This window comes from Notolabrus celidotus, chromosome 6, assembly GCF_009762535.1.
Source record: "Notolabrus celidotus isolate fNotCel1 chromosome 6, fNotCel1.pri, whole genome shotgun sequence".
NCBI classification, from domain to species: Eukaryota; Metazoa; Chordata; class Actinopteri; order Labriformes; family Labridae; genus Notolabrus; species Notolabrus celidotus.
This window is the reverse complement of record NC_048277.1, coordinates 17,302,309-17,329,957: the sequence shown is the minus strand read 5'-3', so window position 1 is coordinate 17,329,957 and position 27,649 is coordinate 17,302,309. Positions and strand designations below refer to the sequence as shown.

The window sequence follows — 27,649 nt, the reverse complement described above, 5'->3', positions numbered from 1 at the left end:
TTTGGTGAAATAGGCCTAAAGCAAAGCAGGCAGAAAGTAGCCGGAAACAGTAAAAAAGCAAATTTCCTGATTGAAATACTGACTGTATACGGTTTTTAGATCAGAGGTGTCCAATCCGGCCCGCATAAAGACTTCCCAAAGTGAAAAATTTACAAAGAAGACATTAACTGGAATTTTCCAATAAAAGTAATTACTATTTCAGATTTGTCCTCTGGGGGTCGCATAAAATCTTAGTGCTGAAGGAGCGTCCTGAACGGTGTTCCAGGACTTTTTTTCTCAAAGTGAGAAAATAGATGACTTGCTGTTTGCATAATCTGGATGGGATTCATAAAGACTTTTTAGAGCACTATAAGATGATCCACTAACTACTAACACTAGCACTACACCCCTACACTGTCCAGCAGGAAAACTCTTCAAGCTGGATCTGAGGGGTCCAAAATAATCAACTTTACCTTCTTCATAATTATAATCTATCTGTTCTTTTGATGTAAACATTAAACTGTGTGTGTCAGGTGAATGGTTAACCTGTGAGTTTGGTGTGTTGGCAGCAGGTTTTAGGGCTTAAAAAGTAAAATATTCTGCCCCACTATGAGACACATCATGGTGAAAAAAATACAACAGCTGTTTTTGTAGAAAGATAGTTCATCAAATGTGTACATTTACAGAGTGTTTTTTTTTTTGTTGCACTAAAACAAATAAGGGACACATTTATAGTTTTCCTTATTTAAAGATTATCATGTTATGATTTTACTGGTCTGGCCCACTTCAGATCAACTTGGGCTTTATGTGGCCCCTGAACTGAAATGAGTTTGACGCCCCTGCTTTAGATTGAGCCTACAGCTCTGGATTGAGGAGCAGGCATAGACTGTAAATAAACCAGGCGGAAGAGCGGAAGAGCCGCACCACGTGACTGTGGCTCTGTTTCCCGCCTGTATTTGTAATGATTTATTCAGGACCCGGAAACTGCAGCGGAGTGACAGCTCTCTGTGCCCTAACAATAACAGTCTGAGATGCTTGGATGCAATTGTCTTAATTTTAGAAGAAGGAGGCACATGTTCAACGTCTGAACCCCTGGTGGACCGGACTACAGAGGATTGTGGATAACAAAAACGAGTTTGGTTTACAAGGAGTGTTTTTCTGTCTGCTGTTTGCCTCCGCCGTCTGTGCAGCATTCAAAAGGTCCGCCTTCTGGAAAGACAGGTAATGTTTATGATGATGACTTTAACCCTTTTACTGGCACCATCATTGTATGTTGACAATGAAGAAGTAGAGGAAGTAGAGAATTAAAAATGTAACCTTTTCAGCAATGGTTTCCTGAAGAGTAGTATATCAGTCACAATCAGCTGCAATGTGGGTGTTTCTGCTTATTGCCCTTATTTCTTACACTTAGCTTACACTTTTTAAACTAAGTTTGTTTTCCCCAGAAAATAAAAGAGCTTTCTCATGAGAAGGCTAAGAGTTTGACACTTGAGGGATATTTTCACATTCAGTGGGAAACATCTGTGTTTACCCTAAATCTCAGTTTAAGGGATGGAGGTATGAGCATGATTTCTTTGGGAGCAAATCTTGTTTCATTATGTTCAGGGTGAAGTAGAAACTTAGAGCCTCTGGGTCACCTACATCAAGAAAAATGTTAAACTTTTAGAACACCACGTATATGCATGAGAAAGCAATTCAACTTGTTTTTAAAAGGAGGCACAATTCACTTTGATATTCTTGGATCCCGTCATGCTTAAGCGTAGATGGATATCATAGACCTACTCTGCACATCTAACCAATGTGTTGCTAGTTTTTTGTATATAAATAAAATGTAAAAAACCACTGAGATTTCTACCTGGGTATGATCATCATCAGAAGCAACATCTGCTTCTTCTCTTGTAATTATATATTAAAAAGAAACATAAGGATTTAATGTCCATCAAAATATCAGTGAACTTTCTCTTTATATGATAATCAGTGGATCAAATTCCTCCTATCAACAGGAGACCCCCTGTTTTGTATCCAACAACTAAAACCATCTACAATCAGTGCATGATTTGTCAAAACACTCAGTGTATGTCTTCTTGTGAGTAATTTAAATCAATCAATCAATCAATCTTTATTTGAATAGCACAAAATTCCAGCAAAAGTTATCTGAAGGCGCTTTTACAAACAGAGCAAGTTACAGCAGTAAGGAATAACTTCCTTTTAACAGGCAGAAACCTCGAGCAGAACCAGACTCATGTTAGACAGACATCTGCCTCAACCGAGTTGGGGTTGGAAAGAGGGATAGAGGAGAATAAGAGAGAGAGAGCAATAATACTGATGAGACGAATAGTAGTAGTAGTAGTAGTAGTAGTAGTAGTAGTAGTAGTAGTAGTAGTAGTAGTAGTAGTAGTAGTAGTAGTAGTAGCTGTTGCCACTGGAGTCCGTTACATAAGATAAGATATTACTTTATTGATTTACTTTATTTATTGACATCAGTAACAGCTGGAGTTTGTAACGTCCACAGCAGCAGGACCTCTACGGCAGCGACTAAGAGGAACCTACAAGACAAGGGAGCCAAGGGACTCCCAGAAAGGTTCCCAGTGTGCCAGTTCCCCATGCAGTCTAAGCCTATAGCAGCATAGCTAAGAGCTGGTCAAAGCCTGAGCCAGCTCTAACTATAAGCTTTATCAAAAAGGAAAGTTTTAAGCCTCATCTTTAAAGTTGAGAGGGTGGGGCGCTGGTGACCTAGCGGTCTAAGCGCCCCACATACAGAGGCTACAGTCCTTGTCGCAGAGGTAGCCGGTTCAACTCCCGGCCGCAACCTTTTCCTGCATGTCTTCTGAAGGTCCCACACTACTACAGCCTACAAGTTCACCAATTTGTAGGCTGTACTCTTTGTTGCTGGAAAAACTACAAAGCTTATAAACATTAAAGTAAAAGAAGTGATTCTTAAGTGAGGAAATACATTGGTAGATGTCCTGAATTCAAAACTTCACTTAAGCCTAAATTACCGTTACGTACGAATCAAGATATGAATAATACCCTGGAATTATCAATATCCACACACACACACACACACACACACACACACACACACACACACACACACACACACACACACACACACACACACACACACACATATATATATATATATATATATATATATATATATATATATATATATATATATATATATATATACACATACATACACATATACACACATATATATATACACATATATATAATATTATTGGACACTAATTGATGTCTCAACATCACTTACATTTTGCTGCTGGTAATTTATTTAATTTATTTTTTTTCACTGTAGGATGAATAGACCAATGATGATATATGATAATTTAGATATTTATTTAATCTTTGTTTGAATATTCTTAATCTGCACTGTCTAGTTCAGTGGTCAGGTAAATATGATGGAGTAAAACACAGATATGTCAGAAAAGCTTTAAACACAGTATACTTCTGTAAAGTTTCTGTGTAAGTGGATTTGAGTGTTCAAAGGTGGAACAATCCTACAGAATCGGTCACACTTTGCACAGTGTGCCACTGAGCTTTCTTTTACTGGAGTTCAGATTCCAGCAGGTGGCAGTGTAGCTTCACTTTTATTGAAACCTTTTTGACACCTGACACTCGATTCAGAGGATGTGTGCACTCAATGTAGTGTGTGCCTGAATTTATTCAGATGTTAGAGAACCCAGCAACTCAGTCTCCTCAAAGTAATAATAATAATGATAATAATAATAATAATAATTTTATTTGTGGAACACTTTTCAAAACCGAGTTACAAAGTGCTTCACATGGGCAGCAAAATAAAACAGGCAGTTCATAAAATCACACAAGTCAAGATAAAGAAATAAAACATATTTTAAAAGACATAAAATCCCACTAAAAGAACTCCAAAGGAATCAAATTATTTTAAAATATACTTCTTAAGACTGTTAAAATAAAATAAAATAAAATTCAGATAAAATCCGGGAAGGATCTGCGCTAAAAGTCTGTTTTAAGAAGGGATTTAAAAGAGCTCACTGACTACGCAGACTTGATCTCCTACTCGTCCTCAACAACAAGCTTTGCTAACAAACCAGCTAATGTCCCTTTAATCTTAAAATGTTTAAACTATGATCCCCTCTATGATGAAGACTTGTCTATTTAGGAGACTACTTACATATCACTTTGTAATTGTATATAAGTATATAGATATATCGAGTACAAGTCTCCATCATAACCAAGGTATCTTTCTATCTGCTGTCTTTCATTTGAAAAGTTTAAGTTTGCAACTTTATACTTTTTTTATACCCCTGAAGTTCATCATACACATTATTTGGTTAATACTCTAAGTCAGGGGCATCAAACTCATTTCAGTTCAGGGGCCACATAAAGCCCAAGTTGATCTGAAGTGGGCCGGTCCAGTAAAATCATAACATAAAAACCTATGGAGAAAGACAACTCCAAATGTTTCCCTTTGTTTTAGTGCAAAAAAGTACATTCTGAAAATGTTTACATTTGATGAACTATCTTTCTACAAAAACAGCTGTTGTATTTTTTTTCACCATGATGTGTCTCATAGTGGGGCAGAATATTTTACTCTTTAAGCCCTAAAACCTGCTGCCAACACACCAAACTCACAGGTTAACCATTCACCTGACACACACAGTTTAATGTTTACATCAAAAGAACAGATAGATTATAATTATGAAGAAGGTAAAGTTGATTATTTTGGACCCCTCAGCTCCAGCTTGAAGAGTTTGCTTGCTGGACAGTGTTGTATGCAGGGGTGTAGTGCTAGTGTTAGTAGTTAGTGAATCATCTTGTAGTGCTCTAAAAAGTCTTTATGAATCCCATCCAGATTATGCAAACAGCAAGTCATCTATTTTCTCACTTTGAGAAAAAAAAGTCCTGGAGCACTGGTCAGGTGTGCTCCATCAGCACTATGATTTTATGCGACCTGCAGAGGACAAATTTGAAATAGTAGTTACTTGTATTGAAAATTTGCAGTTAATGTCTTCTCTGTAATTTTTTCACATTGCAAAGTCGAGCCGTGGGCCAGATTGGAACCTCTGGCAGGCCGATTTTGGCCCACGGGCCGCATGTTTGACATCCCTGCTCTAAGTTTTACAAAACAAACAAAATGTCACATTTAATCTTTAATTGATATTAAGTTAAGATGTGCATTGCCTTGATAAATGACTTCAGTTATCAAGACATCCTTAACCAGCCATAAGAATGGCTTGTCAGCATAACAATGGTAGTTCAATATTTGTATCGCAAACCTTTGGGTTTGTCTTTACTTAGATATTATTCTGTTAAGTTGTGAAAATAACATCACAGCCATGTTATTGGTTAATTGGTGTTTAATTTGGGCCTGATGGCTCTCAGAAGAGTTACAGGACGGGCAGAGTCATTAGTTAGCCATCGAGCGCTCCTCTGCGTGAGCAAACAATACATAAACACAAATCAGGACTTGCTGCTTTGTGTCAACAGGGAGCACAACAAAGATGCTGCACAGAGTGATATGTCATTAGTGAGCAGGTGGGGACGGAGGACTGAGAGCTGCTGCCTCTCCAACTAAGTAATGAAGAGGTTTCCGTGGCAACCCGGCTGCCTGTTTTCATCCTGTGTGTGAGGGCAGCCGAGATCAAAGTCTGCTGTCCTCGATTCAGCTGTGAGTGGAGGGTTAAATGGTGGGGTTGCAGGGGGAAAGCCCCTCATTAAACTTAACCAAATCTGCTTTTAGACACAGCTGACTGTTACTGCAGAGGCAGCAGGTAGATTAAGCCCCGACTGTCCACAGGCGCACACTGCTGCTGCTGCTGCTGCTGCGTGTGCTGAAAGCAGTCAGATTCTGTTGCTGAAGGGTTAAAAGTTTTTGCGGTCTGCATCACTGTGTGTAAACAGATCTTTAAGAATTTATTATAAATCCACAGAGAAGACGTTGTTTCTTTAATTGTCATTGTGTGAGTAACATTTAATAAAACACGAAGAGTGTGAACCGAAATGCAACCAGATTCATTTCAATCAAAGTCCAGTTTTGGAAAGATTTGAAGGATTTTCAGGGAAAGATGAAAAAGTCTGGAAAAAATGTGTCCAATCCAGAGTTGTCAAGTAACAAAGTACAAATACTTTGTTACCTTACTTAAGTATAAATTCTGGGTATCTATACTTTACTGGAGTAATTATTTTTCAGCTGACTTTTTACTTCTACTCCTTACATTTTAAAAATAGCCTCGTTACTCTTATTTCATTTCGGGTTGTTTTCATTCCGGCTTGTCATCGTTAAAAAAAAACCACATTCATGTACATTGATGTTCCCATAAAGGCCATTGATAACATGCCTGTGAAGTTTGACTTTTTGCACCATTATAATACTTAAAGGCAACCAGTCATCATATCTTCCGTTCCATGAAACACGTTAATGCTCAGTAGTACACATATATGGTTCTTTAATGTATTTGCATTGTACAAAAATGCCTTCCTTTTCAATGGGCATAAATGCGGCTGAAACAGGTGCAACCCAAATATTTCAACATTGACATACTTATATAACATTATAGTCATTATAGCCTCTGTGGCCTAAGCTTTTGTCCTTAATGGCATTTTTCCCCCGTACATTAGAATCAGAATCAGAATCAGCTTTATTGGCCAGGTATGCTTGAACACACAAGGAATTTGACTTTGGTAAGATGTGCTCTCTTTGTACAAGGCATAAGAATAAGAATAAGAATAAGACCTACAAATAAAAATAAAATAAAAATAATAACAATAACATCAGCTATAAATACAAAAGAACAACAAATAGGCATGACTAATATGTACAGGCTAAAATAATATGATAAAGTGCATTGGTGAGTTGCAGAGGTAGTTTTTACATTATAAAAATAGTAGTTAAATAATACAAAAAATAGAAATATGGAATTCTGCTTGGAGAATTGTTGCATTGTATATTTACATGTATGTTTACAGAGAGTATTATCTGACAGGTATGACACTGTTATGGTTTAGTGTTCATCAGAGTGACAGCCTGGGGGAAGAAACTGTTCTTATGGCGGGTTGTTTTGGCCCACAGTGATCTGTAGCGCCTGCTGGAGGGTAGGAGTTTGAAGAATTGTGTCCAGGGTGTGAGGGGTCAGCAGTGATGCTACCTGCCCGTTTCCTGGCCCGGGACCGGTACAAGTCCTGGATGGGGGGCAGGTCGACACCGATGATTTTTTCTGCAGTCCTTATAGTCCGAAATTACTTTTGAATCCAGAACTTTTGCACTTTAAGTTGAGTACAAAGCTTGAGTTGATACTTCAACTTCTACAGAAGTCTTTTTAAACCATAGTATCTATACTTCTACTTGAGTAATGAATGTGAATACGTTTGACACCTTTGGTCCAGTCCTTACCCACAAGTATTTAATGTATTGCTCATTTGTATCATAAGCTGTATAACTTTGAGTTCTTGCCATGGTTTGAAAAAACAGATTTTTTTTTTTTTTTTGTTCCCAGTTTTCTGATGTTTTCGGACGAGAAGTTTAATTTTCCTAAGTTTTACCTTATAACTTTCAAAGTAATTAAAAGCAAAGGTACTGCGTTTCGTAATAATCAAAAACAAGGAAACAAACTAACCTTACTTTTTTTCTTAAAGGTTCCTTTTTTACGTTTTTTTTTTCCACACATATGAACCAGGGTGACATTTCAAAGACAAAGCTACAGTTACGGTTCTTCCCCTCATCAAGTTGTTTGTCTCCACCACAAACGTTTGCTGCATGTCAGACTGCAGCCTCTTGTGCTAAATGTCAAGAAGCTGCTTCACTTTCTTTTTGTTTTGTTTCCACACAAACTTTAAGTCCTGCTGCTCTTTGCTGCTTTTTTTTTTAGCTTGTGGTCCTTTAAGTAGTAAAAGGATTACCCTGACTGTTTGGGGGGTAATGGTGATCAGTGAGGTGTGCCTGGTGTTGTAGGACAGCTCTAATTAGATAACTGTAACCCTCATATGAGCAGCGACACTCCTGGTGGTCTGGCACTGGGACACACTGACTGGGACACGCTGGACTCAGCTTTTCGACTGTGGATAGCTGTGAGAACAACAGTGTGAAAGGCCTGACAGAGGGAAAGGGGGGCTCTCTCAAATCCTGTTTAAGCCTTTTGTCATTTATACAGGGATTAATTTGTCATTAAAGAAAACTAACAGAACAGTTTGCTCTCTTTAAGATACAATAGATGAGCTCTAAAACATAGATATTCACTTTGATCTCATAAAAATCACTTTTTTAAGAAGAACATCTAAAAATTCCCGTTAGCCTTTTTCAACTTTGCTGTTTGCTGCTCTGTTTTGACTGGATGCAACCTGTTTGACTGTGTTAGTTAGTCTGAGGTAAACCTTCTTAATCCTGTCTTTTCCTGCAGGTGTAACTTGACTTCTGTGATTGTGTGTATGTGTTTGGTCTGCTGTTGCACTGCACCGTCTGTGTGAGACCTTAATAACTGGGCTGCTGATTTATTGCCTGTACTCAGCAGTGTCTTCTTTTAAAGAGGAGCCCACACAAAAGCCGAGACGATCGCCCCCCTCGCCCTCCTGTTGTTTTTAATAGTTCTTTAGGATGTGTAGGGGAGGGGGGGGGGGTCTAAAATGGAGGGGCTTCAGTTTTTAGGGAGGCAAAGTGAGAGAAGATTGAGTACTAAAATGAAAGAAAAGAGAAGTTTGTAGTAGCGACCATACAGTTTAAAGTCAAGAGTTCTTAGTTTTCTCAAGATGTTAATTTTATAATTAGTGAAAGGTTTTTAGGTTGCATTTTCATCATTTTGTATTCTAAAGTCTGCTGTTTCTTCTTCTTCCCTCTCCTCCTCTCGTGTCCCTCTGGAGGGCGATAAGGTGCTGCTGGACAGAGGCCGGGTTTATCTCCCTGCTGCCCTCTGAACAGTTGTGTTTTATGGGTTGTAGCTCTTTTGTTTCCTTGTTCGCTCCCTGATCACTCACACTCATTCCTCATGGAAGTTGTTAGAAGGCCTAGAATAGCTTTGAGAGAGTGGGGACCCCTCCTCCTCCCTCTCTCTCTCCTCTTCTCCTCTTTCTCTCCTCCTCTGTTCCCTCTTTATTGAATCCCTCCTACGTATCATTTATCTCTGCACTCCCCTCCTCCTCTGTGCCTATTTTCTCAGTTGAAGGGGGCCGTTAGGGGGCATCCTCTCTTCTCTCCCAGCTGGGTTTGTTGACACACAGTCAATCTACGGATCCCTTTCACCTCTGCCACTCCTCTCTTTTACTCTCACCCCTCTTTACACTCAACCCTCCGCTTTCCCTGAACAGTAAAGCTGCCACAGCTGTGGACTGTATTAGCATAGCCGCTGAGGGGCAGAGGGGGGTTGCTAAATATATTGCAGCCATTACCTTTTGTTCAACACTTGACACTTTTAAAACATTTCAGCTTCTCTGTGTGCAAAGGGAGCGAGGAGAAAGGGATGATTTCAGTGTAGCAGCTTTTTAAATATGGGAGACCGAAGATGGAGGGAGAGCAATGTGGGAAGCAAATCCTTGTAAACACGTTAGTATCTAATTAGTGCAGTTAAAAACAACTCATGGAAATTATGTAGAAAAAAACTAGCAGAGAGGCACAATGAAAATAAAGTGACCTCAAATGTCATGTGGACCTCTTTGAGCAGATCGCACAATTATGACATCCTCTAACAACTCTGACTGATGTTTAATTTAGCCCCAATAATTAGATTTGGATCTTCTCTTGATGTCAACAGGTGTGGGAATGAACAAGTCCAGGTCCAGCTGGGATAAAAAAGCTTCCCAGCCTGCAGTCACCAGGATAACCCGCAGCTCCAGCTCTCAGGCCAGACATCCTGACCCTGCAGAGACTCAGGACCCGGGTCCAGGTTCATATGGAAAACAAAGAAAGAAGCAGACAGACTCTGCTTTGGCCCAGGACCTGAGCCTGATGAGTGTAAGCAGACAGGACAGTTTACCTGCGAGGTGAGGATTACACATTAGTGTAACGTTTTTATTATATTTGAAAAATGTGTTAACGAAGGCCTCCGGATTGAATCTTTCTCAACTCAACTTTATTTATAAAGCACTTTAGAAACGACCACAGCCGAAACAGAGTGCTGTACATAAATAGACAAGCAACGCAGGCATAAAACAATTAAAACAATAAAACAATCAAAACAATAAAACAATAGAAACAATAAATAAAAACAAACCATAAAACACTAAAACAGGAGCAGAGTCTCATGCGGGGTTGAAAGCCAAGGATTAAAAAAAATAACGAGTTTTAAAATGGACAGTGAGGAGACTTGTCTAATGTAGAGTGGAAGCTCATTCCATAATTTAGGAGCATTTAAACATCATCAGGAAACTGAGGGAAGCAAATGAGCTACCTGTTGCATTTCAAGGTCTGAAGGAAGAGGCTGCTGAATTAACTTGGGGATTATGTCCGTGGTTGGACGACTGAAACTCATATTTTTAAAGCCCCTGTGAGGAGTTTCGAACTTGTTTTGAGAAAGACTGGAACTGATACTGATGCCTCTTTGTCACCTGCAATAGCAAACAAGACTTGAATATAGTTGGGGAAAATATATTTGAGCACAATCCTGACTAAAACAACCAGATTTCATGCAAGTACAGTTGAATATCTATGCTATTCCACAATCACATGCACATAGCACACTGCTTACTGCAGGGCTATTGAGACCACACCCCCTACATTCACTGTGCATTCCTCCATCACATGCACAGATGATTTCTAGAATCCTGCAGAAGCTAGGCTTGAGAAGCTTGAGGGAAGATGCTTTTTTATTTTGCATGTTGAATGGATATTTTTGGGGATTTCATTTTTGTTAATTTTTGAATGGGTTGGGTCGGGGGATGAGTAATATTTAACTCAACATTCATGTTTTTGGTCTTCAATGAAATAATTGATTGCTCAATAAAATATTTAACACTTGATAAAGGTTTACTTACAAATAAATCTGTTTTAATTGTATTATTTTGGATGGATGTCTGCTTATAACAAAACATAGATATGGTAAATGGACTTGTACTTATATAGCGCTTTTTCTAGTCTTTCTGTCCTCTCAAAGCACTTTTACACTACTTGTCACGTTCACCCATTCATACCCATTCACTCACTGATGGTAGAAGCTGTAGTGAGGCACCATTAGTATTAGTTGATCTCATTCGTTCACATTCACACACCTCTGAACAACAGAGGCAGCAATTCAGGGTTCAGTGTCTTGCTCAAGGACGCTTCGGCATGTGACTGCTGGAGCTGGGATCGAACCGCCAACCTTCCAATTGATAGACTACCGACTCTACCCGCTAAGCCACAGCCGCACCAGATATGCTTGGATATGATACCTTTCCATTAAATTACCCTCAATTACCAGTTAATTCCCATAAATTCCCATAATTCCTTTGGAAAGTTTCCAATTTGGAATATTTCCAAAATTCCCCAGCTTAACTTCCCATGGACATTTACCGGAAACTTTCCGGAAGTTAACCGGAAATGTTCCATCCCTTTGCAGCCCTATGGGTGACACATTTGACCCTTCCACACATAACCCCTTATTTTCAGGTACTTGAAACCCCATGTTTTAACCTACTACTGAATATAAACAAATAACTTTTGATCATTCTGAGGTTGTTCTGTTTCTTTAAGTCCCTTCTATATCTGCTCTCCAGTAAAGGAAAGTCAAAAGGCAGCACTGTCTCCATTCAGGCTGCTCACTCCTCTGGGTCCGGATCTGATCAAGAAAAGTCGTCTGTGTCTTCTGTAAAGTCCTCATCCAGGGGAGGTCTGGCCTCTGTGGGTCGGCTGGTGAAGCTTGGTCGCTGTAAGAAGGTGGTGGTGGTGGCTGGAGCAGGAATAAGCACAGCTAGCGGCATTCCTGACTTCAGGTTAGTATCTCTCTACATCTTCACTTTATTTTTGTCTTTAAAGAGATACCAAACAAAACTTATTTGATTACGTTTTTGAAGCTTTACCTTCAAACATTATCTCCTTTTTAATGAAAGATTCATCAGATGGCTGACAAGGCACATGTCAAAATGTCTCCATGTGTTTATTTTCAGAACTCCAGGAACAGGTCTTTACGCCAACTTGGAAAAGTACAACATCCCGTATCCAGAGGCTGTTTTCAACATTGACTACTTCACCAACGACCCGCAGCCTTTCTTCTCTCTGGCCAAGGCTCTGTATCCTGGCAGCCATCGACCAAACTACATACACTACTTCATCCGCATGCTTCACCACAAAGGCCTGCTGCTCCGCATGTACACGCAGAACATCGATGGACTGGAGAAGGGTAAGATAGATCTTTAAAGGAGACAAAAACAATTGTCCAGTAAAAAACATGCATGTAAATTATTATTGGTGGCTGTTTTTAGAGGTTTTCAGATCAACTTATGTGTAACGCTGGAACAATATGTAACAGTTTTATGTGATAGTATTAAAAATTTCTGCATCTCCATGAACACACTAACAGGATGTTGGTAAAGTTCTCTTCCTCACTATCATCCTCCGAGTGTTTCTGAGTGTTTGACGATTTCACGCTTACTGTCCCTCAGCTACCTCAATGATCTCTTATTTTTTGTTATGGTGTCCTTATTTGTTTTAAATCTCAGCTGTAAAATTTTAACTTTCTATAACTGTCTTCACAGTGTGTGGCATCCCTGATGACAAACTTGTTGAAGCTCACGGTAGTTTTGCCACAGCTTCCTGTCACCTGTGCTACACTGCCTATCCTGCTGAAGATGCTCAAGTATGTCTGAAAAAAATATTCCAAGTAATTTATCCTGCATACAGTCGGCTAGAGCAGGGGTTCCCAAACCTTTCAGCCCGCGCCCCCCAAAATATAGGTGCCAAAGGCTCACGACCCCCTCTGTCCCTCAAAGTGATTTAATGTGGCTTCATTTAGCTGGTCTGCAGAAAATTTGCCTACCTATATGAGCATGTGTCTGTGTTTCCTGTGCTGTTATGAATTAACCTACTGCTACTGATGCTTTTGATAATTAACTGTTCACTAACCCTTAACTTAGGAGTCATCTGGCAACAAAGAAAGGCTGAAAACTCATTACATTTTCTATTTTCAAGGTTTTATTTCAAGTTTAGCTACTATTTATGTTGATATTTTTTACTATAAATGGATCAAATTTACTATTTTTAGATAACTTTTGTCATTCAACTTTTTTATTACACTTTTTTTGGTTATTCTTTGTTCACCACAAGTTAACAAATTATATATAAGTAATACAAAACCAACAAAGAGAAGAAAAAATAAATAAATACAATAACAATAACAATAATAAACAAATAATAATAATTAACAGTACTTACAAAAAGGAAGATAAACCTGAGGAAACAGGGGTAAATAAACAAAAAATTTTAATAATAATAATAATAATAATAATAATAATAATAATAATGCATATTTTTAGATAACTTAAAAAAAAATCATTCTTGAAGACATCTCACGACCCCCCATTTCTGTATCGCGACCCCCCAGCGGGTCCCGATCCACACTTTGTAAACGCCTGTGCTAGAGTAATGCTTCCTTTCTTTATGTTTGTTTTTCAGCATGCAATCATGAATGATAACGTTCCCATCTGCACGTTCTGCGCTGCAACAGTCAAACCTGATGTTGTGTTTTTTGGAGAAGATCTTCCTCAGAAGTATTTCCTGCACACTAAAGACTTTCCCAAAGCAGACCTGCTTATCATCATGGGAACTTCTTTACAGGTAAACATTTGTTTTATCTATATGAAGTTCTTTAAATGGGCTTGTCTCTGATGGACATTTTTTTATATATATATATTTTTGTTGAAATTCTTGTACTGTACATCTTCTTGTTTGCTGCTGTAACTCCCATGAATTTCCCCATTGTGGGATGAATAAAGGAGTATCTTATTATGTTCTTATTATATCTTAAGAACTGGTTGTGAGCAGTCAACCTCTGAGTTGAGGAATATCTGAAATCCTTGTTTCAGATTGAGCCGTTTGCCAGCCTGGTGAACACGGTGCGCTCCACTGTGCCGCGTCTCCTCCTGAACCGACACGCTGTGGGTCCTTTTGAGAAGGTCCCTCTGCGCAAAGGAGACCACATGGAGCTGGGTGACCTGGAGGACACAGTGCGAAGGTTTGCTGAGATGCTCGGCTGGAGCAATGAGATTGAAGAACTGATGAGGACTCAGGAGACAGTGGTGGGTTCCAGATCAAACACTAGGCCTTTAAAAAACGTATTTTTCAGATTATACAAAAGTAGACATGAGAAATGCAGAGTAGAGGACTCGTAATATTCTACATGTACACCAGAGGCTTATGAGTCCTCAGCTGATTTAGAATTACACTTCTTTATTATTGATGAACTCTAAGAATCAAAATTGATGCAGCCATGGCAGGAATGTTGTTTATTTATTCACTTTCTTCTTTCTATTGCAAATCTGGCATTTCTTTACAACTTAGCATCTTTAACACTTTTGACAGTTAGGTTTGGTTTCAGGTGTTGTGCTAATAGCAGTTAATGTCAGATGTAACCTCAAGTGGTCAGCAGCAAATATAGACTAAACACAACAGTTTCAACATGACTTTTTTTAACAATAGTAGTGCTGTTTTAATTAGCACTCTTTTATTTCTAAACTTGGAAGAGTTCCCTTTAAACCAGGGGTGTCCAAGTACGGCCCGGGGGCCAATTGCGGCCCAAGGTCCATTTATTTATGGCCCCAAGCTTCCATCTTAAATTGTGTTATTTATAGCAAAGAAATTAATCACAGTTTCTTTCTACAAACAAAACTAAAGTCAATCCAGAAACGTCTCAAACAGCTTCATATGGACTACCTGTCTAAAGCCAAAGCTCTGGGAATTCTGCAAGACGGCAATAAAGAAGAAACACAAGGACTCTTAAAGTTGACAGGTTTTCATATTAATGTTTTTATCATGATGTGAAAATGTTCTTGATGATCACTAAAACTTCAGAAGACACAAAAGAGGACACAAGACACAAGAAATTGTGCAGAAAAGGCAAAATTTGGTGCATCAAAAAATGTTCAGAACTCAGGCAAATAATTATTTTGCTCTTAAAATGTTGCCTGCTTGTTAGAAAGGTCTTAAAAACCACATAAAAAAGAAGTGTGATGAAATCCAGATCATGATCCTGCCATAGGAAAATAATGAGACAAAATTTAAAATTGATTGTTATTAAATAGAGATTTCATATATGACTTTTGGGATTCCTAATTCTCAGTAGGAGCCACTGGCCCTGAGGTATTCTGACAACATCATATGTGGCCCTCTTTGAAAAGAGTTTGGACACCCCTGCTTTAAACTATCTCTGGACACTGATTATTAACTTTCCTCCCTGTAGAACATAAGTGGACAGACACCTTCAGTGGAGACATGCAGGTCCAAACAAGACCCTCAGAGAGCAGCCAGCAGCGGCAGCGAGGAGACAGACTCAGAAACGGACAGCAAGAGCTCTGCCTAATGGAGCTGGAGCGAGCGACACTGAATGTTTCATAAACCACGGCACTGGAAATGTCTGTGTTTGAACGAAGGTGGGAAGATACTCTCAAACTGTTCTGCTGTTAACTGTTCAGGTTTCTTCTTGTGCTCGTGTGTGTTGGAGCGTGAGACATCTTTACCTCATCATGTCGGTGTCATAGAGTGAGTCATGTTTTTTTTTTTGCTATGTTCATATGTAAATTTAAAAAATGTATCAAATACAGTTTATCAAGCCCAACAAGCATATTTAAAGCACTTACTATTCAAGGAGGGCTCATCCTGAACACTAGTAAATACATATGAGCCCTGTTTCTTCAGGTGTTTTAATTATTCCATGTCTAAGGGTATTGTTTTATATCAGCCTAATACTATATTTTAAACAGTATTCAATAAAAGTGTTGTGTCTTTTCCTTCTCGACTTTGCTTCATGTTTCATGGGTGAAAAACAAGCGGCAACCTCCGGAAGTGTTATAAACTGCAATTTATCGAGAATCCGCTTGAGGCTGGCTGCAGAAACACCGGAAACCACATAGACACCAATTCAAAAAAGAAGATCTTTGCAGCATTAATAAACATGTTTACAGCCTGGTTCAAAAGACAGCCTGGCTCCACGTAGCTAATTCCTCTATCGGCACACACTGTACGGAGGGTGAATTTTTTTTCTAACGCAACGGTTCAGAAGGTATTAAGATTACAAGTTTTTACCCAAATAAGGACATGACTGACTTGACTCCTGGTTGGGAACACATAGCTGTTGGCTAGGAGGCTCAAACTCTGCCTCTTTATGTCACACTCTGTCTGGTTGAGTTCTGCATTTCCAATATGGCTGCTGCCAATGATTGGCTTCAAAACAGTGTTCAGGAACAGCTGGGTGACTTCAAAGATACTACGTCCATTATTTATACAGTCTATGGTGAAAAAATGACAACTTGACTGGATTTCCATTTTTATTAACATTTCAGTGAAAGTCTGACTAAATAAAGCATGGTGAGTGCTTTATACAGTATGGAAAGGATGTGCAAAAAGACCTAAACTGTACCCAAAACATAAGTAAGCAAGTAAGCAGCATGCAACTGATTTATGATTATTGCTGAAAAAGAAGGCATTCACAGGGGTTAAATAAACTGATCTACAGATGCATGGCAAATAAATGAGGATAAGCAAAGACACAAGAACATAGGAGTCAAAAAAAGTATGAACATTTAGTTAAAATTTGAATTTGGCCTTTACACTGAAGTTCTTCTTAAAGCTTGTATTGACCTAATTTCGTAGAGACACTTGATGCTGGTTTTACCTTTAAATTTGTGACCCATCAATATATCGGCTCTCCAAGCAGGTAAAAAAAAAAGCATCTGATGAATCACATTTAAGCAGCTTGAAATGAGTATGGTGTTTTATGCCAATGTAAAGCCAAGTCCATGTCATTTTAATGTTTATTTTTATTGATGTGGATCATCTGTGTGAGCAGGCAGTAGTGATGACTCAGGTCATGTGAGGAGTCTGCTCATGATTCTTCACTATTAAACAAGTGATCCGTCACAGATTTTCTTATAAGACATGTTTTCTGGTTAAAGCAGTATCAAGTTTCTGTGGACTCATCATGATGAAAACAATAGTTGTGACAGTTTTCAGAAGCAGGTTTCAGCTCCGAGGCCAGATGTTTTCAGATGACTTCAGGTGGCTTTTAAATCAAGTAAGTCAAACCAACAAGAAGGCATTTTTTCCATTTTTACATACACTTGTAAACTTGTTAATTTATAGAAAATTTACAAAATGTCAATCTAGAAAACAAACAAACAAAAAATAACATGGCAGAGAACTGATTTCACATAATGCAGATTTGGCAGAAGTAACGTGGATCAGACAATCATCATAGGTTTACACATTTCTTTGTCAAGAGTCCACAACAGGCACAACCCATCACTTTACTACCATCCACTGAAGGGAAAAGTTGAATCATTCAATTTAAAGTTGCTAATTCTAAATAAAACATAGTGTTCGTGTCCTAAATGACTTCCAGTGACACAGCAGTGAGCCAACAAAACCTGAATTTGCAAAGTTTCCCTTGGTGACTAACTGGTGTGCCACATACACACGGCCTGATTTCCAACATCAACCCTGTGGTCCAAACTTGACAGATCTCATGATTTTAACCCGGGCACAACATTTACTGATGACTTTTCAATGATTATAAATTTAATGTTTTTTATAATGCGCACTTGAGTTATGTAAGAAAAAACAGAATGAACAATAAAAAAACAATACAGCAGAAATAAGAGACACTTAAAAAAGTGAAAAACAGAAGCACAAAAGGAATGATTATTCAGACCCAATTACACTTAAACAAACCATAACAACAGTGCTTTTAATGTGATACACATGATCCAGCAAATATATTATCATCTCGACTAAGGAAGCAGTAAAATAAGCAATGATGGTGCAGCAGTCACCACGGGGGCATCCTGTGCACTATGATGTCACTGCAGTCTGTCTGCACATTAAGTCCATTTCTTCTTTAGAGAAAGGCTTTCAGCTGCGAAGGACCCTCTGTATTTTCTTCTGATGTTTGGAGCTGTGTCCCAGTTCAAGCCCTGATCATCAGATGTCACATTTCTGGACTGAATATATCACAAGAGGCTAACTGGGCCTGAACTTTGACTTATGAACTTTAACTCTGAATGAAGCTTAGAAAAGGGATCCTGCTTTGTCTCACACTGGTGTGTTCAGGTGACATGTTTTAACTAGCAGTATTTCAAATTGTTGCTTCACTACTGCTACTACTAGATTATGTATTTGCATTTAACATGCAAGCAGGGACTGGTTAAATTATAGCACATGATTATTCACACTGTGGGTTGCAAAAATGGATGGCAGAAATACACGTACATTACCTTTAATCTAGCGTGTTGTTTGCCAGATGTGTGCATTTCCTACAGTTAAACAGTGTAAGTAGTTTGAACTTGCAAAACTTGTTCAAGTGAACCGTTTTTAGGGCCTCTTCCTGCTGAGACAAGCTGAAAAGTGAAGCCTAAGTTTAGCCTAAACTTCTACCATTAGTTTTGATTTCTTTCAGAGTTGTACCGATGATTACGGGTGGATCTCCTAACTGGATTCTGCTCTACACTCCATGACAGCCAACTCTTTCATTTAAGGCGGATTCAGCTGGCTACAGCTCCTTCTAAAGACCCACCTTCATCATGTGTGCTTCATTCAAAGGATCAGGTCCTTGAAGTGGGACACAGCTTTAGTTGTGTTGAGGCTTGGTGAGGTCAGCCCAGGAAATGTAGCCTGGCTGTTCAGAGCACTAGTCTGAGTCTGATCCTGAGTCGTCCACAGGCGCATCACAGAGAGTTTCTTCAAGAGGTGCTAGAGTCCCATCAGGTCTGACCCCCATCGGCCGGATCACATTCTGCCTGTGGACACAAAGATAACCATCGAGGATTACCACTTATTGTATAGAAAGGTTATAATTACACTCACATTGAATCAAACTCGTGTTTACTTTCAAGTTAAACTTGTAGACGACTCTTTTCAAGGCCTTTCACTTGTACATCTTCACTCTCGTACATCTAGAGCCCAAGGACCCCCACCCCTTTATGGACACTTGCCCCTGTCAGGCCATCCGCTCTCCCCCTCCCCTCTCCTCTCCTCTCCTGTGGCAGTTTAATTACAGGATCACAGCTCTGACTAATCTCCTCAAAGCCATGGCTGCCCCTTCATCCTAATCCAATTATACCTGCACTGAGTGTCACCACTCCCTCTGAGATGATTCATCAGAGAAATATCCATCAGAGAATCAAAAGGACCGTTTACATTCATTTGAAAGAGGTTCAAATGTAAATGACTTTGTAATACCGACTGACTCCTGCAATTAAGTTTCACACTTCCTGAGAAAACTACTATAGTTCAGTTCTTTTAAAGAAGACTTGAAATCAACCAACAATATACATGTACATATTATTAGAACATACAATCTCTCATCTTGCCCGGCTGGTCAAAGTCAGCAGGTACAATGGAGGCTAACATGTAAAGAAAGAAATAAACAACCTATAAAATAATCTCTCCTAATTACAGCACAAGTAAAAAAAAAAACCCTCATGTGCTTCTCAGAGTGATGGAGTGACTGGGAGGGGGGGTGCAGATCAGAGTGGGCGGTGGGTGGGGATGCAGAATATGTGCTAATTGGAGGACCAGTTAAGCAGTTAGGGGAGCACATTCTTGCCGGGCTCTGACCGATCTCCTTAGAGGCCGTACTCCAACATCATCACACCTCCTTTACCGAGGAAGAGAAAAAATCTTCCTCTTCTGAGCACACGTGCCTCATTACAGCTCAACCCTCTTTTTGGCTTAACAATGACAAGGTCAGCTTTCCTCTGTTTTCACATTTGTTCACCAGCGTCTCGTCCTCCTTATCCACGTTCCACCAAAATTGCTTTGTCTAGTTTCGCTGTCTCAGTCCACTCCCTGTCAGACAAAACGACCGACTCCTCAGAATACAAAGAATAAAGTCAGGAAACGTGTTATTAAAAAGCAGAGACACAAAAGTGGGACACAAAAGACTGTGTGTGCCAATTAGATGATAATTAACAGAGTGGTGGTGATGATGCTGCAGTGGCGTGCCGGCAGCCTTTATTTACTCCAGCTGAATGCTGCGGCATGCTGCAAGTCTAGGACTAATTGAGGCTTCAGCTAACGGGAAGAGATTCTTCCTTTGATAAGTCAGTTGGCAGGGAGCATCTCTCAGTTACCTTTGTACTGATGTCATGCTCAGCTAACGTTAGCCTCTGCTCACAAAGAAAAGGTCAACACAAATACAGCAGGGCTCTATGCAGAGGAAACAATAAATAAAGTCAATCATTTGTGCCGGGAAAGAAGACCAAAAAACGACACTATCTTAGTGAAGCCTTTGCAAAAAGAATGACTTCAATATTTGTGTAAGACTCTGGCATCTTCTTATGTTTGTAGTTAGCAGCATATCTTAAAACTTAGTTACTTTGAGGTTACACATTAAGATATAACAACACACGAAACTGGCGGAGGGTCAGACGTTGACAGTACATCCATATTGATTTCAAAGTTGTCTAAAGCAGGATGCCCTCCAAGCTAAGAGTGGTTTGGACACTGAACATGTTTCTAGACATCCCCTGATTGAGTCCCCCAACAGACCTTTGATGTCCTATTTATCCTCTTATACCTCTCATATCCCTATTTTTAAACATAAAAAAACATTTATAGGATTATTAATAATCAGATGATTCTACATTCCCTTGTTAAATTCTTTGCATGGACTCTTTTTTATATCTACCTTGATAACTTGTCAAACATATTGGCAAGCTTTTGTGCTTCGTACTCCTTCTGCTCCTCCGTCATCTCCTCAATAGGGTTCGGCATTGGCTCCTCAACGTGACCAGTGATGGGGTTGATGCTGGAACAAGATGTATTGATGCAAACAAATACATTATTGATCCATACTGAATAAACTGACATCAGAATGTCAGTGTTTTATTTAAGCTTTGTTCAGAGCACTCACAAAGGTTTCGCAGTTTTGTACTCCTCTGTGTCTGAGTCTTCATCCTCAGAGTACTGGGTCTCTCCTCTACCTCCTGCAAGAAGCCCTCGAGCCACCAGAAGTCCTGCTGCATTCCCATATCCTGTGTACTTCAACAGGTTGTCCACTGAAAGACCAGACCACAGATACACAAGTTAAAGAAGTGACATACAAAAGGTCTTCTGTTCACTACTTTATCCTCTGCTGTGTTGGGACCCCGTGTTTCTCCCCATCACTAACCGCTTTCTTTGCAGAGCACAAAAAGAAACTCTGCAGCCATCTGCTTTACACCCATGTCCACATGTGTCATAAGGCGAACCAGTTTGTTTCTGACAGCGCTGCCGATCTCTGGCCTGATCTTCACATCCTTCAGAGGAGGAAGTACCTGAAGAGACAAATATGATCAATATCTTACTGTGTAGTGTTGTTTTTTCTGGGATATAAAGCCTAGTCACAAGCAAATGAACACACAACAACAAAACTAAACAGCTATAAAAGGTTAATTTAGATCACGTTAGGATCCTGGTGAGTTTTAGTTTTAGGGGCGGCTGTGGTTCAGGGGCGGCTGTGGCTCAGGGGCAGCTGTGGTTCAGGGGCAGCTGGGGTTCAGGGGCAGCTGTGGTTCAGGGGCAGCTGTGGCTCAGTGGGTAGAGTCGGTCGTCTTACAGTCCGAAGGTTGCCGGTTCAATCCCAGCTCCGGCAGTCACATGTCGAAGTGTGAGCAAGATACTGAACCACGAATTGCTCCCGCTGTTGTTGTGCGGTGTGTGAATGTAAATGAATGAGAGATCAGCTAATACTGATGGTTCCTTATATTAGCAGCCTCTACCATCAGTGAGTGAATTTGTATGAATGGGTGAACGTGACGAGTAGAATGTTAAAGCGCTCCGAGGGTTCAGACAGACTAGAAAAGCGCTATATAAGTACAAGCCCATTTACCATTTACCATTTAGTTCTTCTGCAGGATCACTTACCTCATCCAGATCAAAGACGCAACTCAGTAATTGCATTTTGAAAATCTATATATTTCATTATGTCTCTGGATAATGTTTGCACTGTACCTGAGCTTTGATAAATCTTCGAATCTCCCTGTGGTGCCTGGATCCTTCAGTCATAAGGCTGAGCACCGGAGTCAAACCCTCTTTGTAGTTGGAGCCCTGCTTGGAGTGACACAATTCACAGACACTTCACAAACTAGAACAGCGGCTGGATTTTAATCAGTTGTTCTTATGCTGCAAGGATTTCATAAAGAATGACAACATTCTCTAAATCTAACACAAATCATTTGTATTATGAGTGTGTGTAAGCTTGAACGTTTTTGATATGTCCTGTAGAGTCAGTTATAACAGCTAAGATTTTTACAACATATTCAAGTCTTTTCTTAGTCTACCTTGTCGATCCTTTTCTCCATGAAGTCGAGCAACACCTGGATTACGTCCATGTTTTTCCCCCCATATTTCTCTTGTCCTCCCTGCACAGGCATGTCAATCAGCACGTCCAGGCAGGACACTGGCAGGTTATTCAGCAGGTTGACAGCGTGGCTGGAGACAGAGAAGCAAGATGTTTTAATGATAAAGATCTTTCCTAAATTTGACATATAAAGTCTGATTAAAAAAATGGAAATGTGACATCATCCCTCTTTGAGATTTAACAGTGAAAGTGGCAGTTATGTTCAGAAGGCCAGCATATGACAAAATAAGGTTTAAGGAGTGGAACTGATGCTTCATAGCTGAACACTTTGGGGCTGCAGGTATTAAAAATATGAAACTTTGTCACAGGCCTCTCCTGACAAAAGACCACACAACTTTATTTGTAATCTACGTTTTCATGCAGCTGATCAAAAGGTGAATATGTTGTTAAGACAGTAAAACATCAAATTTAGTTTCCACTTTGCAGTTTGTGTGGTTGAAATATATACAAAATCCAAAATCCAACACTTCTCGCAGATTCAATAGAGCCGCTTTTAGTTTGGAGTTTTATCAATCAAGTGTACAAAACTAGTACTGTCTACAATGACCTGCCACAGCTAACAGGAGACAAAGAAAGAAAGCTTGCATGGCAATCTCAAATGGTAAATTTGATAGTCTAAAAATCTGGTGCCTCAGGCAGCATCAATAGAAGAAACTTCAGCTGAAAGTTCACAGGCATTACGATTCCCAGAAAAAAATAAGTCTGTTTGTCTGGATCATAGGCTGTATAAAATATGGACGTAGTATCCGTAACGTCACCAATCTGTTCCTGAGCGCTGTTTTGAAGCCAATCGACGGCGGCAGCCATATTGGAAATGCTGAACTCAACCAGGACACAGGCTTCAGTTTGTGACATAAAGAGGCGGAGTTTGAGCCTCCTAGCCAACAGATATGTGTTCCCCAACGGGAGTCACGTCAGTCATGTCCTTATTTGGGCAAAAACTCGTAATCTTAATATCTTCTGTTACAAAAAAATTCACCCCCCCGTACAGTGTGTGCCGATAGAGGAATTAGCTATGTAGAGCCAAGCTGTTTTTTTGAACCAGGCTGTAAACATGTTTATTAATGCTGCAAAGATCGTCTTTCTTGAATTGGTGTCTATGTGGTTTCCGGTGTTTCTGCAGCCAGCCTCAAGCGGATTCTCGATGAACTGCAGTTTATAACACTTCCGCATGGGCTTCAGAGTTTGAGACTGGAGGTTGCCACTTGGTCTGGAAGTTTTAATCCATTTCTTTGCCACCTGGGATTTGATAACTCCAGATTTCAAGGCAGTCAGATATAGTCTAGTGTGCTTCCTGCTCACATTTGGTTATAAAATCCCAGCTCACCAAAGTGCCCTTTTTATGCCTGGCTGAAGTGTTTGTGGATAGTGGACAGCAGCAAAGCAGGTTGTAAAACCTGTTCTGTCACACACATGACCAACAGCAACAACATTATGCTGATCACTGGGCCAAACTCCTGAGACCAGATCAGCCACTAAAAAAAGGATCCATCACTTTTACATGACACTGTTTAAATTTCAGTTGGTGGTCACGGATTCCTGGCATTACTGCATAAATTACCAGGAGAGACCGCCCTGCTGCAACTTTAAGTTTAAGCCTTTCAGAGATGAAACACCCAACAAGACTTTGATGAAATGTTTCTTTCCGGTGACACAAAGGTCTGGTTTCAGAACCAGCCATCAAGTCTTATATGGACTGTGAGTTGCTTTCACAGTCACTGAGGGGATACTCTGTGATTGGCCACATATGATAAGATAATCCTTTATTCGTCTTACAATGGGGACATTTTCAGTGTAGTTCATAGCAGGTGGGGTTTCATGGAACAAATGGATACAGGTTGATGTGTTGTGTGCTTTCCAATGCAGTTTTGAGGATCTGCTGAACAGCAGCATTCAAGTCAAACAGTAATCTCTAGATTAAAAAGGGAGGGACATATATATTTGCATAATAGTGCTGGGTCATTTAATTCTTGTTTTGTTTTCTTACAGAGGTTGCAAAGAGCAGAGCACCCTAACATCATGTTAAAAAATTAGCAGATTGAGTAGTTGAGCAGATTTCCCACCTGTGTGCTTCCTCTGTTTTCTCCTCCGTCTCAGTCCTCTGCATCAACAGATGACGCAGAATAGCAGCTATGAGTCGGAACTGGTGGTCATCCTCCTATCAAATCAAAGATGTAGAAAAAAAGAACAAAACATCAAGTACACAGTTTGTAATTCAGTTGGAGGTAAAACGCAAAACTAAATCACAATGAAGTGAAAAGGACAGGGAAGCAAAAGCCCTTACTACAACAACAGCCACTTTAAAATGTAATAGCTTATCACCCCTAGTGTAGAGTTCAAAAATCGATACCAAAGCTTATAATCTGTATATAAAAAACAGCAGGAGGAAGCAGAGTTCAGATTTCAATGTTTATTCCTTCACATCATAGGATGATTACGTTTTTCTGTTTAATAAGTATGCAGATTAGGAAAGGTTGAGCTGTATCAAATAAAAGTAGACTAATGCTGTATATTACTTCTACAAATATTGTTTCAACCATTTACTTTGGCACAGAAGGAAAATTGTTGGTGTAAATTATATCAAGATAGCTGAATTCCATTTAGCTGACACAGTTTCAGGGTCCTGGTGGATTAAATAATGGACAAATTAAAGGATCTGGTTCACTTATGGATGTTCATGTGTAAAATACTTTGGTTATTCTGAAGCAGTACGAACAGTATATGATATAATATAAACAGTATATGATATGATCTATTTTTTAGTTGGTTTAAGATTTGTGGTTAGAGGTTCAATTTTGTCAATACTCATAAATTCTGTATTGACGTATAAGTGCTGAGTCAACCTTATTTTCCCACAGGTGTTACTTACAACTTCAAAGATGGCTGACTCTGACTCTGTTTAGAGGACCATGAGATGTCTTCCAGAATGTTTTTTTTTTAAGTAATGTAAAAATATTTATTATTATTTATTTGTGTTTCTTTACCTTGTTTTAGAAAGTGTAATGAGTTTTCTGCCTTTATTTTTGCCAGATGACTCCTAAGTTTAGGGTTAGTGAACAGTTAAGTATCAAAAGCATCAGTAGCAGCAGGTTAATTCATAAAGGCACAGGAAACACAGCCACATGCTCATGTAGGTAGGGTCATTTTCTGCAGACCAGCTAAATGAAGCCACATTAGATCACTTTAAGGGAAAATGGTGGTCACGAGTCTTTGGTACCTTTATTTTGGAGGTCGCGGGCTGAAAGGTTTGGGAACCCCTGGTCTAATATATGACTGAGCAAATAACTGATTCATCCAGTTCCTGGTGGTGTACTCCTGACCTGCTTTTAACCCCTCAGTACTAGACACCCAAGCATGGAACACAAGTATTTACTGTAACTTAAACACACTCACCTCACCACCCATGTATGACAGCGTGAGGTTGAATGACGCTTTGAGTGCCTCCATTGCTCGCTCATTGTCCTCTGCAGGCATGGGCAGGGCCTCTGGGTCTGGTGAGGCGGCTTCATATGGACCAACCCAGCGCACATCCAAGGTGTGCTCCAGTACCTCTGTCAGGAGTTTCACACCATGCAATTCTCTCCTCATAACCCCCCTCACATCAGGTCTCAGGGCAGACAGCAGGAAAAGAAGGCGCAGCGTGAAAAGGCCAACCTCGTGGTTCCATGTGCTGGCTGTACGCAGGCTTTTGCAAAGGCCATGAGCCAGCTGCACGTCTACACTCACCTGCTGAGCTGCAGGGCTGTTGTAAACCACATTGCAAAGGCACTTCAAGGCCTCGACAACCACCCTCTCCTCCTCCTCTAACAGTGTGTCTTCCTGGACACTTTTCTGGTTGTCATCTACTTCCTCTTCAGGGTTCAGCCTTGCCATCCGTCCCAGGATCAACATGCCCTCCCTGGTGGCTACAGGTGAGAGGACATGCTTGTCTCTGGAGAGGATGCGAAGTGTCTCTAGACATGTCTTCTGACAGCTAGGCTGCACCTGCTTCCCGAGTACAGTCAACACACTCTGACACAGCTTCTGTAATGACACAGAGAGAGGATATTACAGATTTGATCATGATCATGTATTATAGACCTCTCAGATGATCATACTCACGCTCCGGAGAGATTCCTCCTTCTGCTCAAAAGCAAAGGTGTGGCTGTTCTGAAACCGAAGAGATGCTCAATGAGGATGGGAACATTTCAGCCTGATATATAACATGTTTTATAACACATAAATCCTAGCCTCTTCGAAGAACATGAACAATGATAGACATTTAAAATCCAATGTTTGCTAACACTTCAGTATAACTACGTAGAATTGAAAGGCAGCAGCGTTAGCATTAGCAACACTGCCATGGCGATGTAAACAATAAACTATACTGGCCTCATTCATAAAGTCATAAATCATGCTTTACACTGCATACCAAAGGTCACATAACAGTGTTAACTTCTCAGCAAAGCAGGATGGAAAGTTGTCAAGCTTGCTCAATGCTATCTGTCAAGCTAGCTAGCATGCTAAGGCTAGCTGTTTGTTTTGAAAGAAAGAGAGACTCACCTCCTCATTAAACTGAAGGAGAAGCTTCTCCGTTTCCTGCTCGTTGCAGGTTTCAAGCTGTGACAAGACGTTGTTTAAATCCATGTTGGCTTTGTATATAAATCGGATAGGGTGCTTGTTTTAGACGCCGACAGTAAATGTTACTCAGGTCGCTGCCCAGCTGTCAGGCTAGCTCGATGTTTGAATATCAGGTCTGAATCAGGATCAGGTCTGCGGGTGTGAGCTGCAGGGAGGATGAGCTGCTCCAGACCGTCTCCATCACAGAGCTAATACTCCGAGGGGGATATCAAGTATAATCCAGTTTACAAGAATATAAAGCCTATTACAACATCAACATTCACTTCTAACACTAATATTTACAGAAAAGAGCAATTAGACTTATAAATAAGGTGAATGTTATACTAACAGTTTGTTTATCAGCTCATATTTGATGAAATTTAAAGATCTAGTTCACTTTAAAAAATATATTTTTTACGGAAGAGGATTAGGACCACTGGAAAAGAAAATTAAGGTCAATTTTTTATTATTATTATTATTATTATGAGAAAAAAAATCAGAAAGGTTGACTTTAATCTCAGAATCTCAGAATTCTGAATTTTTCTCAGAATTCTGAC

The 27,649-nt window shown here is 39.8% G+C and overlaps 2 protein-coding genes across 3 annotated transcripts; one reads left to right on the top strand and one right to left on the bottom strand.

The window, feature by feature from the left end:
* The first annotated feature begins 919 nt into the window (after positions 1 to 919).
* On the top strand, positions 920 to 15,893 carry si:dkey-103i16.6 (SIRT1 domain-containing protein). Its single transcript, XM_034685050.1, has 8 exons — positions 920 to 1,200; positions 9,723 to 9,951; positions 11,662 to 11,877; positions 12,052 to 12,284; positions 12,640 to 12,740; positions 13,556 to 13,717; positions 13,966 to 14,178; positions 15,339 to 15,893. Exons 2-8 carry the CDS (start codon positions 9,731 to 9,733, stop codon positions 15,456 to 15,458), a joined length of 1,266 nt encoding a protein of 421 aa, XP_034540941.1. The 5' UTR covers positions 920 to 1,200; positions 9,723 to 9,730; the 3' UTR covers positions 15,459 to 15,893.
* A 516-nt stretch (positions 15,894 to 16,409) lies between these two features.
* ric8b (RIC8 guanine nucleotide exchange factor B) lies at positions 16,410 to 27,302 on the bottom strand. Of its 2 annotated transcripts, none has more exons than XM_034685048.1 (10): positions 27,036 to 27,302; positions 26,595 to 26,642; positions 25,887 to 26,516; positions 24,557 to 24,651; positions 22,414 to 22,564; positions 22,085 to 22,183; positions 21,264 to 21,408; positions 21,006 to 21,150; positions 20,781 to 20,900; positions 16,410 to 18,888 (listed from the first exon to the last, which is right to left on the bottom strand). In XM_034685048.1, exons 1-10 carry the CDS (start codon positions 27,117 to 27,119, stop codon positions 18,780 to 18,782), a joined length of 1,626 nt encoding a protein of 541 aa, XP_034540939.1. In that variant the 5' UTR covers positions 27,120 to 27,302; the 3' UTR covers positions 16,410 to 18,779. The 2 variants fall into 2 exon arrangements, with proteins under 2 accessions (XP_034540939.1, XP_034540940.1); XM_034685049.1 differs by having other exon boundaries at positions 22,085 to 22,180; positions 27,036 to 27,290.
* Positions 27,303 to 27,649: the final 347 nt, after the last annotated feature.